The 17072-nt window shown below is 46.5% G+C and overlaps 1 protein-coding gene across 1 annotated transcript in view; it reads right to left on the bottom strand.

The window, feature by feature from the left end:
* Positions 1-1858: 1858 nt before the first annotated feature.
* Positions 1859-17072, bottom strand: part of AFF1 (ALF transcription elongation factor 1) — a 66510-nt gene continuing 51296 nt past the window's right edge. The window contains exons 11-21 of the mRNA XM_054295731.1: positions 15368-16243; positions 13653-13750; positions 11572-11809; positions 10680-10771; positions 10028-10091; positions 9090-9226; positions 8803-8874; positions 8092-8185; positions 7946-7989; positions 6926-7170; positions 1859-4303 (exon numbers count right to left, since the gene is read on the bottom strand). Coding sequence (XP_054151706.1) covers positions 4182-4303; positions 6926-7170; positions 7946-7989; positions 8092-8185; positions 8803-8874; positions 9090-9226; positions 10028-10091; positions 10680-10771; positions 11572-11809; positions 13653-13750; positions 15368-16243 — 2082 coding nt within the window. The 3' untranslated portion in view covers positions 1859-4181. The remainder of the gene's footprint in view (positions 4304-6925; positions 7171-7945; positions 7990-8091; positions 8186-8802; positions 8875-9089; positions 9227-10027; positions 10092-10679; positions 10772-11571; positions 11810-13652; positions 13751-15367; positions 16244-17072) is intronic.

The following is a 17072-nucleotide window of genomic DNA, read 5'->3' as shown; positions in this document are numbered from 1 at the left end:
CAAGCCAAAGGCAGAACGCAAGCTCATCTATAATCAATAAAAAAATCTCAAAATAAATTAAACAAGATTGCAAAATTAGGCTTGGGCAATAAAGACTCGATAATTAAAGGAACGACAACAAAGTATTATTGGAAAAATATTTTTGGCTGTGTTAGCCCAGAGGGGCCAGGGCTCTGGGCAGAAAGCCAAGCTGGGCAGCCAACACTTGCCACAGCCCCACATCCTGCCTGGCTTCTGGATGCCCTCCCTGCTGGCATGTTCCACCCCATTTCCATCCCACCCCCAGAATTACCCCTCCCTGCTTTACCCCAGCCCTGTCCCGACCACAACCCAAGACTGCATTTCTGTGCCCAGCACCTGGAACAGCAGTAGCATTTCCAGGGGCATTCCCAGGTGTCAGCATCCCCTACAACTCACACAGTGCACGAGAAAACCACATCCATGATCAGCAAACATCCTGGGGGCAATGCCTGCTGCAGAACAGACCTGAATCCCAAATTGTATCCCAATAGTGCACAGAGATGCCAAAACCATTCTTCCAAGGAACAGCTTGGAAAACAAAAAGTGGGAAAAGCCTCCAATGAGAAGTACAAGGCCGTGGCAGAGATCCCCTTGCACAACCAATGAGAGCATTGCTACCACAGGGCATGAAATCCTGTGGGATTCCCTGAGGGAAATCCTCCTCATATCCCTTCAGAAACCAACCCACAAACTGAGCCCTGCAGCACCTTTGTGGCAAGCACAGAGCAGGACCCTTCAGCCACCACTTGTGTGCCTTGTCTCCTGCTTTCCTCATGTACCTCCCTGAACTGTCCAAAACCAACCTGTGGGATGCTCCTGCCAGGGAGGGCTCAGAGCCAGGCCCTGCTGGCTGCAGCAGCTGGCCCAGCACAGCTTCGCTGCGTCGGATTTGGGAGGGCAGGAGGAACACGTCCCAAGTCATGATGCTCCTGCCACTCTGAGCATCTACATTTGCACCACTTTTGGTCATTAAGGAAAGGGCAAGGGGTGACAAATGGGGCAGCAAAGGGAACAAGAGACTTCTTGTACAGAAATTCATACCTAAACCTCATTCAGAGGGGAAACACTGAGTCCATTCAGAGAAAAGCTACACTAGAATTTCTCTGCAAGAAGTTGAGAACACAAGGACTCTTGAAACACCTCATAACAAACATTCATTTATTGTTTATTTCCCCCATATGAATCAACCATCTCAGAAATTCCATCACACACAGGGCAGAAAAAGGTTATATACAAGAGGGACATACATCCCCAAAATAAGATGCACAAATTTATCGTGGAAACCAAGAGGGAGGGGAGAGGACAAAACCAAAACCAAGGACATTGCAGTCAGACTTTGACTTTCAGTTACACAAGAGATCTCTATCTCCATGTAAGTGGGGTTTTCAACTATTAAATAAATGGCATCTTAAAAATAGAATATTTGACAATTTCAACGCATGTATTATTATTTCTTTTAAATAAATATTGCATGGATATGATGCTGCTTTGCCACCATAGCTGCCTCCGTTCTTTCTGGGATTAAACAATCACCCCTGGTTTTCCTTGGATTAATGGTTTGCTTCTGAATGGCAAATGCTATTTCCCCCACTGCTACGTTTTGATTTGTGTTTTTATTTAATTTTTGTTTGTTTTTTTAAAAGGCCTGAATAGGCCCAGGTGAAAATTATGAGCTTCCTTCCAAACCCTCTGCAGGCCTCTGACCTGGCTCAAGGTTGAAATATGATGGCTTTTCTTAAAATTTCCTATTATGTGAACAGTCTTTCTCTGTGTCCTGAAACAAAACCTAGCTTCCTGCTGTGGAGTGATGCTCCCACAGATTGCTTTTGAACAGAGAGCCCCCACATGCCTGTGACACAAACTGCCTGTGATGCTCTTCCCCTGAAAGCCCAGGGGGTTGGTGCTGGAATGGGAGCAGCCCTCACACAGGCACTCCTGCACAGCAGCAAGCAGCTCTGCTGGCAGCAGGGAGGGACATGGATGCACACAGAAGGAAAGTACCAGGGCACCCCTGTCCCTGCTGCCCCTTATGCTTTCCCCTCACACTCTGCTATGGCTCCTGCAGGCCCCCACAGTGGTTTCCAAGTTCAATAAAGCTTTCATCTTTCCTCCTCCTCCTCAGCTGGTGACCCTAGAAATAGCTTTGTCTGAAGACAAAGTCCAAAGGTGGCATCGATCCACCAGCCTGGGATCAAGTTCCAAAGTGCACATCAGCCTCCAGGCTGGCTGCCCATCCCCACACTTCCTGAGAACACAACAGTTAATGCTGAGCCCTTCTCCCACCCTGCTCACTCTGAGCAGTTGCTGCTCCAGGGGGGAGGAGTGCAAGCAAAGCTTGATAGGTAAAATGGGGAGGGGGGACATGGATCTTCCTCCCACTTGTTAGGACAGCTCATCCCTGAAATGCTCTGAGGCTTTTAACAAAGTGAACGTGAAAGGCCAATCCCTTCAAGGTGCAGAAAGGCACAGCCATGATCCCGGTGGTCCTGCCCTGCCAGGGAAGGTGACAGGAGAGCTCCCCTGTGCTCAGGACCAGCACGCTCCCATCACCTCTCCCAGAACAAAGAGCCCAGGCTTCCCCACGGCAGGGGCCACTCCTACAGAACCCACTTTTGGAAATGCAAACCTTTTGCTGATATTTATTCACTGTCCATTTTCATGAGTCTCACACCCATGAGCAGGTATTTTACAAAGGGGGTACTTCTGTACATCTGCAGGGCTGTTCCGCCCTAACTGTGAAATTATGTGGAAAAGGGAGCTGATTCTTTCTCACAAACACAATTATTTTGGGATACCATCCTTCTCTTCTCCAGTGCCAGGGGTCTGTGAGAGAGGGCGAGGGATGTGAGAGGGGACCAGCGGGCTAAGGCACACTATTGTGTATGAGGACGGCAGGATGCTGCTGTCACACCACAGGGAATCTTTGGGGAGAGAAGGGTGTCATCTCACTGAATACACAAATGCCATGGCTGCTGCCCTCACTGATACTGTGACAAGGAAAATAATGCTTGGAAATAGCTCATTATTCCCTTTCTTGTCCCCTTGACAGGTTTCTAAGTCACTAGGCCCATCCTATGGCATGGCTGATAGAACACAGGAGTTGTCTCCCACACAAAGACGACTCTACTTTGGAACAAATCCTGCTCTTAGATATTCACCAAGACACTCAATGGTTTCAGGCAAATATCCAAATGCAAAATTTATCTTATGTTCCACACTCAGCCACTTAATCCCTCCTTAACCAGAAGCAATTCCTTCCCATGGAAGCTCTTAGAACAATGTCCAAGCAATCACAGTGAACCAGTGCAGCTTTCCACCCCCACCCACTGAAATGACAAAAAATCAGCCCCACAAAGAATCCTCATGGTGACATCTCTCAGCAAAGAGGCAGAGCTATTCCAAACACACCATGTAGTTTTGCCACCCCAGCTGTGTTTGGCTTGCAAGGCTCGAGCTGAGCCCTCACTAACACAGCTGGAGTGCCTGGGGCATGGATGACAGCACAGCAAGGAGGACCAAAGCAGTGATGACTCGAAAAGAAAACTTGCAGCACTGAAGGCAGTGGCTTCCTCAGTTTTGTCAGCTGGCTGACAAAAGCAGGAGGGTGAGGCTGGAAAGCAGGCAGAGCAGATCCTGTTGCTGCTTTTCCTGTAACACATCGCTGTTGGGTGCTTGATGAGGCTGCTACTTGCTCTCCGAGGAACAGAGACACCAAAGATTGCAGCTGTGCTTGCAAAAGCAACTCCTCTGGCATGTTGTCTGGGCACACAACTGCTGCAGACGGTGGGATGTTGCATAACCACCTCTGGAGGCAAATTTCCTTCTTGTCAGCATCATGTGCAATTATTGTCCTGCTGGTTATTTGTAAAAGAAATGTTTATAGACCATCAATACATCGGGCCATTCAGACAATTCATTGCACTTCGTAGTTTTAAAGGAAGGTGCCATCCTCTGTCTCTTCTTTTTCAAGGTAGCAAAGTGCTACCCTAGAAAAACACAGTTCAAGGGTTTTCCAGTGTAGCCAGATAACTTCCAACTTTATTTAAAATATTTTCCCTTGCAGGTGCTTTGTATTGAACAATTAAAACAAAAATTAAACTGTTTCTGAGGCTTCAAAAGTGCAAAAAAACTTCAAGGTATTTAACCACCTGGAGAACCAGTTAAGGCATATTTGCTTCCAGTCTCAGCCACTGTAATCCCTGTCTGATGTAGTGTACCAGGTCCGTCAGGCTGCTGGTCAGTGCCAGGGCACTTGTCGCTCTGCTGAGTTCAGCAAAAAACTCTGGGAAGAAAGGGAGAGAGAAGAAAACATTTGGTTGGTTTCATACACCAGGCACACCTGACAGGTGAGGAGTGACAGCAGCAGCACAGCCAGCTGGCCAGTCCTGTTAAACAGTGCAGTGCAGAGAGCCCAGCAGTGTCACAGGCCTGGGAAGGGTGACCAGCACAGCAGGCAGTGCAGGCAGCAGGAAAACATTTACACACACACTGAAACACCTCCTCATGTCCTGACTTTAAAGGACACAGAGACTCCGTGGTAGGACAGCAAAAGTTTGGGTGTTTGCACCACAGTCCCTGCTTCAAATTTCTTCCAAATTCTAAACAGGACAAATCTGAGTGTCTTCCTGAGCAGCACCCAGAAGCACACACAGCTGTGCTCCCTTTCCTTCATCCATCCTCAAGCCTTGGAGATATCAGGATTTCTCTATTTGCGCAGCTTGCCAGGCTATATACAGCTGTGGTTTGGATTGCTGTAGCCGAGCATGTCAGGCAGATCTCGCATTCCTGCCATCCCATGCCAGCTCCAGGCCTCCCACTCCTCCTCCTGCACAGGAGGTGGCTCTGGCAGCACAGCTGACCCTGCTGGGAGGGCTGGCAGGCTGCAAGCCCTGCTCTGGGCTGGCAATCATTGTGCAGGTGATCTGTGACCATGAGCTGTGGGACATTCCCACCTGCTCCTTTGCAGTCTCCTTTCCAAGACATTCCTGCAAGACCTGCCTCCCATTAACACAGACCAAATCCCTCTCTTCAGCTCAACCATGTTGCTAAACAGCTTTTCAGAAACTGGCCATTCTCAGCTCTCCTTTCTGACATCCAAAGATTGAAGCTAGAGGTGGAAAAATTCTACTTGGCTGTGCAATGAGCTCTTCAGAAGCAGAGTGCACAACACTTCCTTTCTAATACTTGCCAATGCAGAAGCAGGGAACGCATTCCCTCAGATTTTCCTGCTTTTGTTTATAGAATCCATGCCCTCCATGGGGAATTGTAGGAATTGAAAGCCCCTGTCTGAGCAAACAGAAGATAACCTGATCTGCCAGCACAGCACCGTGTGAAAGGAGAGGGACTTCACGTCCATGCCTGCAGCCTCAGCTTGTCCTTGCAGGGATCCACAGTACAGCCTCGTGATCCACAGTGCTGCTCTGAATTACAGTGAGGAGCTGGCACCTGGCAGGGCACCCTCCAGAGGGCACTTCAGCTCTGCACCAGTGACTTGGACAGCAGTTACAGCTCACTGCTTCCCAATAGCTTAGGACTTCCCTGCTTATAAGATCTGGATAGCTAAAGGCTGCTGCTCTTTCTTCCTCTTCTTATGCCCTATGAATTGCATAAAAGAATCAAGGATGTGGCCTTTTTTGCTCATTTTCTGTTTTCACTCTCTGTACCTCTTTGTATATTACACTGATTATCAGTCAGTTCCAGGTCTGAAATGCTCCCAGCTGTCCTGAACAGTGACACCACCACCAAGCCTACATGAGTATTTACAGGTCTCTGCACAGATCCTCTCCCTACAGAGTATTTAGTCCCCAGTCATCATCCCCCTACCCCAGGACCAGCCAACAGAGCACGTTTTGAATTAAGTCTTGACTGATGCAAGGCTGTGCTCAGGCTGCCCTCCCACACATTTTCCTCCATGACTCACTCCTCTGGCTTATTAGCACCATCCACTGCTCCTATGTGCCAGTCTTTTATCAGCCTTTTGAGGACAGAATCACACATGAATTGCTGCTGCAGGCACAGATTTGCTCAGAGGACAGCCAACAACCAGTTTTTTATTCAAAGGTGACTTGGAAAGCCTTTTGATTTTCAGCAACTGCCTCATTAGTGTGAGGATTTTTACAGCCTTCCAACAATTCAGCCAGGCACATTGTGCTTATTTTCTTTTGCAGGTTTGCCAACAGGTCATGGCAATGCATCTCTTCACCCACACTGGCTCACAAAACTTTGTGTTGTGTGGAAAATGACACTGCTGAGGCCACGTGGGATGACAAGGTCACAGGCTGGACTGCACCCACCCTGTGGCTTTTGTGTATTCACCACTGCTTGAATCAAATGACAATACAACATTTTTAACAACAAAACTGTAAAATAAAAAAGTTGCAGCAATTCTAGGAATTGCTGCTGGCAAATACTGGGCACCTGCCCAGCAGGGACTAAAATTCAAGTGATGCTCAGCTTCTCTGTTAGGCAGAAAAGCCAGCTTCACCATTTTCAAGACAAAATGACCTGGAAATTTAACAAAAACTAAAACACAAGGCTACAGGCCAAAATGATACTTTTAAACCCACTCAGAAAAGCTCAGTGCCCCAAAGAGAAAGACAGAAAAAACCCAAACCCTTTACAGTTCTTGTGTTACCACCAAGCAAGTTGGCTGGTTTCCTGCACTCGACACCCTCATGCCTGAGCTCTTGGACATTTGAGGATGCCAAAAAAACCTTTTAATGGGAACACTCATCAATATATCACCATCAAGTATCTCTGCCAATATACTCTGGCAGAGATATTCAACATATTTCACGCTTTGAACTTTAGGTATGGTGTTTGCTGCACTGAGTGTCAGGATTGAGGCAAATACACACATAACCATGACACATTAGACAGAAAAGACAGAAGGGCAAAAACTTACCTTTATTCTTCCTGGCCAGTGCATCAGCCTTTTCCCAAATTTCATATGCATGGAGGATATAGGAGGTGATGTTGACATAGGAAGAGGTGACACTGGAGATATGACAGGAGACGGTGACAGTAGAGCCAGCACTGTTGCCAATGATGCTGTGGCCAACGCCGTTGCTATCATTTGATCCTGGCTGAGAACTCACAGATCCAGCAGGAGAGGGTATTGGAGAAAGAGGAGAAGGCAAGCCTGTGCTTCTGCAGCAGAAAAGAAACACCATCATAAACATTCAGCTTCAGAGCTAAACATCTTTCCACAAGGCTGCCTCATGCCAGGAGCTATCCGGTGTCACCCAAGCCTGCAGCATGGAGTGAACTGCTGAAAAGTGAGATGTGCTCAGCTACAGCACAAGCAATTGTACTTTGTGCAAGGCCAAGTTTTTGGAAGTGATTTAGAAGGACTCTACTCAACAAGAGAAAATGTGGGACCAGACACTGAAAAGGGCCACCCATCCATCTTCCAAAATCTACACCTGCTTGTGAAAGTCCTCACCAGATTACCCAAGTGTTTTCCCTAATGCCTTCCAAATCAGGCACACTGAAGCTCCCCTCCTGAGGAGGCTGGAGCTTTTGGCAGCTCCTTAGAGCAGCCAGGTCAGCCTACACACATTTATTTATAGACCCAGGGCAGATAAATGTGGTCAGCCGGCCGCCTTCCAGACACAGCCTGGCTCAGCACACCCCCACCACTTCAACCAACCTAATTTTAGCCTCTGGTATGACAGGGCTTCCACCACTGCTCTCAAGAGAACACTCACTTATCAATGAACTATCCTATGCAAGGTGGGCAAAAAAATGTAACTGGAATCAGCACCACTGTCAAAGTCCAAACAACCTTCTCTCCACCACAGATTTTGAAAGACAAAAAAATCTTTCATTTCCTCTCTGCCACATGAAATGACCACAGAACACAGAAAAGTCCCTACTCATTGTCATTGAAACAGACACATGACAACAAATTTTTAAATCTTACCTTGCAACACCTGGAGAAGGTGCTTGTATTACTCTGAAATTACTCTGCAGCAAGGAATAAAAGTCTAGTTAGTTTTGGATTGTTCAGCTGACATCAGTAACCACCACAGCCATCCAGCTGGCAGCTTAGTGATACCTGTGCCCTACCTTGAAGTGGTCATTCAGGAGTCTGGAATACCTCATTGCAGTGTCCTTTTTGTAACCAAACATTGCCATGTGCAGAATGGACTGGCAGCGCATGCTGTGGACAGAAACACACCCGAGTGTCAGTGCTTGTGCCCAGCCCTCATCAGCCTTGAGGGATGCAGGCAGGCACACCTCAGCTCTACTGCAAGGTCAGGAAGGCTCAAAATTTCTCCTCCTTCTGATCATGATAAAAAAAGACTTTATGAAAAGAAACCTCAAGGGAAAGAACGAAACAAGGAAGGGCCTTCTCTGGTCTTTCATACAAACAGGTGCCCAGCTCTCAAAGGTGCCAAAGGCTGAGTAAGTCCCCTTCCAGAAGTGCCTCATCCATGTTCAGCTACAGTTTCACTTACACAGCTCAAACATGGACAGCCAAATCACATTCTTTCACCTTAGGTGAAAGCCCTTATGTCCTCTCAAGTTACCAGGAGATCAAATTTTAAAGTCTGTGCCTTCTACATGTGGTCCCTTGTGATCTCCCAGCTTACTTTAGAGATGTTTAAATTCATTCTGGTTTTTATACTGCTTTTTTTTCTGTTCCTTTATATTGTTGGGTTTTTTTTCCCTTGCATAACTAACTCCCATTTAACTCATTCCTTCCCCCCTGGAAGCAAGGGACCTTTCCCTCAGTTCCAAAGCAGTGCACAAAGGAGCAGAAGCACAGTTACTCACCGTAACACAGCAAAGATTTTTCCGTGTGAAGAGACTGAGGAGTCTGCAAATGGTTTCAAAGTCATGATGAATCTAGGGAAACAGAATAAACAGGACCTCTGAAGCTCCACAGTTCGTGAAAAAACTCTGCATGCCATTTTCTTTAAAGCAGTTGGAAAGAGAGGAAGCCTGCCCCAAGTCCTTAGTCCTGGCACAAGGAGCTTTGTAACATCTTGAGCAGAGGACTGTGTGTCAAAATGCCCTCACCTCCAAACATGCCCAGCTGTCACCCTCTGAAAGCCACTTACTTGATGAGAACTATGGTGTCACTGAGTATGCTGTAAGCTGATTTTGGTTCCAGCACATCTGATTCCAAGGCAATCCCATATTCAATGAATAAAAGGGCAGCCTCCAAGTAGTGAAAGGCCTTTCCAGTCTTGTCAGTCTGTTGGGAAGAAAATTCTCACTTTTTTACTAAGACCAAACACACTTCTCTCAAGTATACTTGAACTCTCTTTTCTTCCCAGATAGGCAGGATTTGAAGAAAGAAAAAGATTTCGGTCTGACCTGGGTGAAAATTAAAGGGTTCTCAGCAGAACCCTTAATGTGATCCCAGTCTTCAGCTTTGTGGGCTCCCTTTGTCTCTCTTTGCTCAATGGTTTCCTTGAGTAATTTATTATCTTCACTTTTTCTTAGATACTGTTTCTGGTCTTGGAGGCTTGCCTCACAGGGGGGTTTCCCACTGCAGCATTCCCTCACTTCATTTTCACAGGTAAACAGAAAGTAGCAAATGGACATTATCTGACTGAGATAATTATCTGCCATAATTAGCAAAGCAACATGTTCACTTGTGCACACTGTTAAACTGCACAGAGCAGAAAAAATCAGATCTGCCAAGGCCACTTCCAAGTCTCAGTCACCAGCAAATCAATAACTGCCTGACTTTTCTGACTTTTTAAACTGTCTTAAAACTAACTGTTCCATCTGTTTTCCAAGGATGCCTTTAGAGCTCTTAGCAAAGCCCTTGACAATGCCAGATCTGAATCCCATTTTCTAGATGTGTTTGCATCCCAGAGAAACATCTGACTATCTGGCAAATAAAGACAGCCTCCCAAGATGTGACTGACACACTCCATGTATGGAGTATGGAAGTCCTGGTAGCCAGTGATCCTCATTCCCACCCACACAGGTACCAGGGCTGAGAGCAGAAGCTGGTCAGCATTCCCAGCACAAGGTCAAGACTTACCATTGCATCAGCTTTGTGCTTCAGCCTCTGGGCCTGTTCAATGTAGTATTCCTTTGAATGTTGCCTAAATTGGGGACAGAGAGAAAAAACAGATGAAAAAGGGTAGGATAATTATCAGTTTTACTTTCCTATCTAGATGATGCTATGGGGTGATTGATTTCTTAAAAAATATATGTTGGAATAATATTGAAAATTTACATTTAGAAATAAAAAAATACTAGAGGTAGGGCTTCCATGGGAACAAGTTAAATTCCTCATTTTCGGGGAAAGACAGTAGTTATATCATCTATCATTCCTCAACTACAGACCCATAAATAAATTTTAATTGAAACAAAGTAAATTTGGCAGCAACCACACACTTATCTGAGACTAAAACTTGTATTCAAGTTACTTGCTTACATGAGAGAAGGTCCCTAATTTACAGAGCAGCTTCCCTCAAATCAAAACTGTTGTAAAACTCTGCTTTCTTGTAAACCTTTACTTTGTCATGGGTGGCATGAGAAGGTAGTACAGGGCAGATCTCACACATCTCTTGCCTCTCTTTCCTCCCAAAGAAGTGCTCAGGAAAAAACAGAACCCAGAGTGGCCTCATGGCCAGCCCTGCCTCATGCCTTCAGGAAGTAAAGAGGAGGGGTGTCAAACAAAAACTTACTTTTCAAACTTGAGCAGAGGTCTCCTTGGCTTAGAGGTACCATTTGGCATAGAAGGCACTGGGAAAGGCTTTGTGACATCACCTGCAGATCCCTGGAAAAGGACAGAGATAAAGCTGGTTAGAGAAATATGCCTAAACCAATTCCAAAGTCCAGCTTCCCAAATTTCAAGTGAAAACGTTTATCTGTCCCAAGCATAGTCTTTTCTCCAGGCTCTCTTCCCCTTGCTTCTCACCTGACTGCTTGTCATGCCTAACACCATTCAAAGTTCTCCCAAGCTCAGAGAAATTCAGCAGCAGGTTTCCTTGCACAATGACTAAGAGAGCAGTGAGGCTGCAAGCAGCACAGTTTTCATGTCCTCTAGCCAAGGCAGAATGATAAGATCTATTCACACTTATTTCCACCTTAACCACACAACAATTGCTGGTTCCCCATTACTAACTACAGGGAAAAGGAAAAAGCAAACAGTTAGAGCTAGCTAATGCAGTGTCCACAGTCTGGCTTAACACACACAGAGTGACATCCCAGACCACACGCCCGAGCCTCCAGTAAACTGCCACATAACCAAATTTTGTAACCCAGAAATGCAAATAATCAGCTGCAAGGATCATGAACCATTTTGTAAACAAGCTATAAAAGCTTACACCTGGGTTGTAGTCAATGCCATAGGTTGCTTGTTTTCTTATTTTTAAGCAATTCCCTCTTTCTTTTTGTAAGCACACTCTTTTTTACATCAATACATGAGTATTGTATTAGTAGTTGCCTGCAGTCTGAAATGGTAATTAGCATAAACATGACTGTCATGCATTTGGAGCTTACAGAGTATGTTTCTGAAGAGAATCACATAGCACCCATGTTGGAGGAAACATCCCACCAGTTATCCTGGATACCTACTTTGATGCCCTTGGACAGTTCCGTATGATTTCCCTCCACTTTCCTGCGCTTGGCAAATGAAGGATCCTTGTGGTTGCTCTTGTTCTTGGCAGGGTTATCCATGGCAGGCAACTCAGTCTCATTTCTGGGTCTCTTTTGGGTCATCTTGGCTGACTTTGGGGCAGGTTGTGCAGCAGACATGGATGGCAGTGGCAGGAGCACATCTTTCTTCTGGATTTCACAAGAAGCTTTTGATGCTCTGGAAATGGGAAGCAAATTCATTAATATGGTGTACATACATTGTAGGGATTTTTTACAAACTTAGTTACATCATGTGCCAATTCTGTTAAACTCCTCTGGAAGTGGGAGATGACTTGTTAATACATAGAATTCAACAAAAGTGAAACAAAACTTTAGGGTCTTCATTGTGCTTTAGACAGCAAATGTTCACCCACCATCAACATACAAGCAAGCTGCTTTTCAAGTAGGAGTAAGTCTCAGAACTTGTCCTTGGAGCAAACACTTGTAACCAGAACATCAGGACATTGCAAAAAAAGCATGCCTCCAACACAGCTCCTTTTCACTCAGTGAGGGAGGTGATTACAGCAACTAAAACCCCTGGGACAAATCACCCAACAAGGCAAATGAACTGCAGCACTGCCTGCCTCTCCCCTTTTTGGCAGATGGTATTTTCTATGGTCAGAGATACTCACCCTGACACTTGATCCTCTATGTGCTTTGACAGCATTAAGCTAAGTTCCTCCTTTAAGACTTGCTAGATCAACTAGACAACACTCACAAAGTTGAGAGAGACTTAAAATGCTATGCTTTTAAATGGCAGAGATTATCACATTTAGTAACATTAGATTTCTGATCATCTGAAGTTAGGATGAGCAGCCCCAAGTACCACCAAATAGTTCTAAACTTTGTTCCACCACTGCTCATTTACATAATTTCTATTCAGTTTCTCAAAGTTTCCAAGGAAACACTGAGCAGGGAACCCCAGCTTGTGGACTGAAACATCAGAAGAGGAGGAAATAAAGTTTAACCAGCGAGGAGACTGAGGTGTGATGGTGCACATCCTGCCTCATTCTGCTGTGCATGGGACAATCCTCTCCCCTCTTCCACCACACACTTTTCCCATGGTTTGGTCCCCACTCACATCACACACTTGCTCCCAAGCTTCTCCACCTGGGCACAGCTGATGCTCCACAGAGCACAGAACCATCACCTGACCCTCCCAAGTGCACTCCCTTCCCAAAAATGCATCCTATTGTTATCAGTCCAAAAACCAGAACACGACTAAAACAGATGCTCATTTTCACTGAGAAAAAGAGAGGAATAAGCCCCAGAATTAAAGCTCTTACATGACTACCACAGTTCAAATATCCCTTCACCCAACTAAATGGCAGTCCCAACTCCTCAGTGCTTCCAGAGTGAGTCAGTGTTTTCTCTTCAGAAAAGCAGTTTACATCTATTGTCAGGACACAAGCCTCAACACTGCATACCAATCCAAGGCAACACCTCAAATTCAAGCCACAAGCAAGCAGGAATTGAATGCAGTAGCCCATGACTGAGGCATGAGTCTCTCCTCTTGGGAACACTGCCCAGTTGGAAACATGCTCTTGGAAGCAGTCACTGCAGCAAAGGGCTAGCCAGAATGCTGGCAGTGCTCTGCTATGCAAATTACAGGGGAAGCTCCAGCAGGGCTACCAGAAGCACTGCAAATGCTGCTCTGGGAAAAAAGAGGAATTCCTGGTCACAAAGGCCACCTGAAATTGCAGACAGTCAGGACTCAAAAGGCACATTGGTTTTGTGTCCATTGGGTCACTTAGGAAAACAAGGCAAAGACAAGTGGATGACTTTAGTGGAGAAGGGAAATGCTCACTGCCCTTCCCCACCCACACCTACAGAGCTGCTTTCTGGACTGGTTGCTTCCTGGATGTAAACGCAAATCTGCTGTAGATCAGGTTTCAGAAGGAAAATTATGTTAGAAGCAAACTCATGAGTATAAGGATAGGAGATACACTTCCTTGATCTTAGCTCTTTAAGAAAGACTTGGATTTATGCAACCTTCTGCCATTCCAGCACTGTATACTCACTTCAATTTACTGGAGTCTTTGTTAGCTGAAGACTGCAATGATTTAGGTTTTTTTTCATATTTCATTTTCTTCCTATCAGCCTCCTCCTTCTCTTCCCTCTAATAGGAAGGAAAAAAAAAAGGAAACAAAATCACTTAGGTTTTCAAAGTTCACATAAAATACAGACCAACTCAGCTAAGTTTGATTGAGTCTGGTTAAAAAAAGAAGAAAAGATACCTTACTGGAACCAACAAATTGCAGACCCACAGCACAGAAGATACAGATTGCAAGCTCACTGACAAGTAACCTAAAATGACATTTTATCTAATTTTGCTTGGATAGATTAACTGCTTTGCAGTGGCAGGGATGGAACTGCTAAACCTGTTGCTACTAACAATAATCAAAAGCAAAGCACTTTCATGTGAGATACTCCACACAGGTACTCCAGATGTGCAGAGGGTTTGGTTTTTATCACCAAGATGCTGACATAGGTGAAATTTTAAAGCAGCGTAACCTGGGGACCCCAGAGCTGATGCAGCACTGCAGGTGGGGTGGCACCAGAGAGGAGTAGAGGGGACAATCCCCTTCCCCAGCCTCCTGACCACACATGTTTGGCTGCAGCCCAGGACACGTTTGGCTTTCGGGGCTGCAAGCACACACTGCTGGGTCGTGTCCAGCCTCCCATCCAGCGGAACCTCCCGCTCCTTCTCTGCCAGCATGCTCCCAGTGAGTTCTTCTCCCAGCCTGCCCTCATGCCTGGGACACAGCCAGCTTTGTGCCACTCACAGGGGCGTGCTGTGACACAGAGTCTGTCTCTGGCAGGGTGCTCAGGACAAGGCTCCAGCACTGGGATCACATCCCTGCACTGTGTTCCAGGTTACCTGACCCAGCTGGCTGCTGTGAGACCTGAGCCCCCGAGGGAACTGATGCACGGACAGAGCTGACAGTGAGGCCCTCAGCGGGGTTCCCTGCAGTCAGGCACTGAGATTGCAAGAGAAGACATGTCTAACATCAAATAGCTCCTCTCCTCTGCCTCTTAGACTGACTGACTGCCTGTTTCCCTTTGTCCCATCGCTCTGCAAGAGCAGGAATTTCTGAGGTCTCTCAAGTTTCTTCACAATTTTCCTGCTCTTCTCAATTCTCCCTCACAACTACAGGAAATTCATAAAATTGCAAAACTAAATGAAACCCAAACCAAGGTTATTCAGCCACCCATGCTGAGCCACCTGCTCTGTGAGGGCCAAAAAGGGACTCAGGGACTGAAATACCCAGAGGGAATACCCATTGCCCACAAGGTCTGCAGCCAACTCTTTGTGCAGCTGACCCAGCTGGCTGGAGGTACATTCATAGTCTCCTCTGGGAGTCAGCTTTTCAAAAAACACTTGTGAGCAATGATCACCTCAGTTAAATAAAGGGCTCTCTTGTAATTCAAGGGAAAGCCACTGTTACAACTGGTTTTATTCTCTGAGAAAACCAAGATCTCAAGAAAACAGAGCAAAAATATATTCTAAAATACTAAAACAAGTTAGACAGCTTACAGGGCTTTTCATTTGCTCAGGAGGGGATTTGTGACCAACAAGAAACATCTGCAGACAGTTTTGATTCACATTCCCCTTGATAATAGCTTTACAGAAGGATAATGGCTCTACTCCCAACCTATGAAGAGGGAAGTCCAAAAGGCTTTCCAAACATCACATCAGTCCTTGTACCAACCCAGCTCCCACTCCATCTCTCACCTTCTTCTTTGCAAGGGACTCCTCAGGAGTGTCCGTGGCTTTCCTCTTCAAGTCCTGCTTCCTCACATCAGGAAGGTCCTTGGTCTCTGCTTTCCTCTGGTGCCCATTTTTCCTGGGGGGCTGAGGGACTTTTTCCAGGTAGCAGAGATCTATTTTCACCACGAGGCGCTCATGGCTTGGGGGATCCCTCACTGGTGAGAGCAACTTCTCCCCTAGAGACAAGGGCAACTTCTCCCTGTGCAAATCCTGATGCCTGTGCCTGCTGGTCCTGAGGGGGGCTGTGCCCTGAGGAAGGGGACTGAGAGCATCCCGTGCCTGGGCATCTCCCATGAGCCTGGGCTCCAAGAAAGGTTTGGCTTTGGCCTGGTGGGAGCCCTTGTCCTTTTTTCTCTCAGAGGGCTCTTGAAGTCCTGGTTTTGGGTCTTTTCTGTCATTGGATTTTGTCTTCACTGTTTTTTTGACTTTTGGCTTGTCCCTGAAAGACTGGTCTGTGAGCTCCAAAGGGCCAGGCTCACTCTCCACCTTCAGGCCCCTCCTGGGCCCCTCGTGCCCCAGGGGCTTGCTGGGCCCTTTGATCCCCACGGTGTGCCTGGCCAAGGGCTCCTGGGCACGCACAGGAGCCTTCTGGCAGCTGCCTTTGGTCGGGAGAGGAGCCTCCTGAGGAGCCCTGGCCGCTGGGCTCTTGTGAGGAGGCTGCCTCAGCTCAGGGTGCTGCTGGCAGGAATTGCTGCTGCTGCTGCCCCGCTGCTGCCCCTTGCCCTCCTCAGGCCCATCCCCTCGGGCAGCATCCCTGGGGCTCTCTGCTGGCACTGCTGCTGGGTTCACCTTGGTCAGCCAGTTGTCCAGCTGCCACTTATTAGAAGTTGGTGGCTCGGGCTGCAGACAAAAAGAGAAAGGGAGGATTCAAACCTGATGCCTTTACAGGCTGTTTCCATCCTAGCACAGCTTACCAGAGCCCTGGTTCTGTTGCCCAGAGGTCTCAAAGTGTTTGCTTTTGCACGTGAAGAACTCACTATAAACACACAGGCCATGTGCACTAACTTACTCTAGAGTATCATGGATGAACAGTTGGCTGAATAAAAAAAGGACAAAAAGGTCAATGGCAAGTAGCTAGGACTTCATTAGTATTTTCAGGACAAACCAGGCAGAATTTAGTAAAACACGAGAAGTATAACATCTTCCTTCAAAGACACAATATTGCAGTGGGCACAGTCTGTAACTGAACTGCTGGAGGGAAAAAGTATTAGAGTGAGATGGAAAGATAGGCAGTCTCAAAGCTTGTTACTGGCTTCTCCCTGTTCATGCACTTCTAAGGTGAAAAGAAAGAGAGCTAGAGCTGAGGGGAGAAAAAATAAATTACAAGGGTCTTTGTAAGAGGAACCTCAAACGGCCAGTGGATTGTTTTGCATCAGCTGTGGTCTGCAGACACAGCCATGTACTTCCCAGTACCCTGAGAATGTTGTGCAACCTGAAAGAACTGTTTGAAAGCATGGGACATGAGCACTTCTGCAGCAGATTTTTTTTAAAAATGCACGGTCTCACAATTATGAAAGTTTCAGGCACCAAGTTCTGTTTGTCTGCTTTTCCCAATAAAAGCCTCAGAAATGCCAGTGCAGCAGTATCCAAGCCAAATTCAACAGCAGCAAGGCTAAGCATATTCCAGCCCTTTCTGCAGGTCTGATCCCTTCAGCTGCAACCTGGGAGA

Source organism: Melozone crissalis, unplaced genomic scaffold (genome assembly GCF_028551555.1).
Source record: "Melozone crissalis strain CALT ecotype California unplaced genomic scaffold, PUWL_Pcris_2 ptg000006l_1, whole genome shotgun sequence".
NCBI classification, from domain to species: Eukaryota; Metazoa; Chordata; class Aves; order Passeriformes; family Passerellidae; genus Melozone; species Melozone crissalis.
This window is presented reverse-complemented; position numbering and strand designations above follow the sequence as displayed.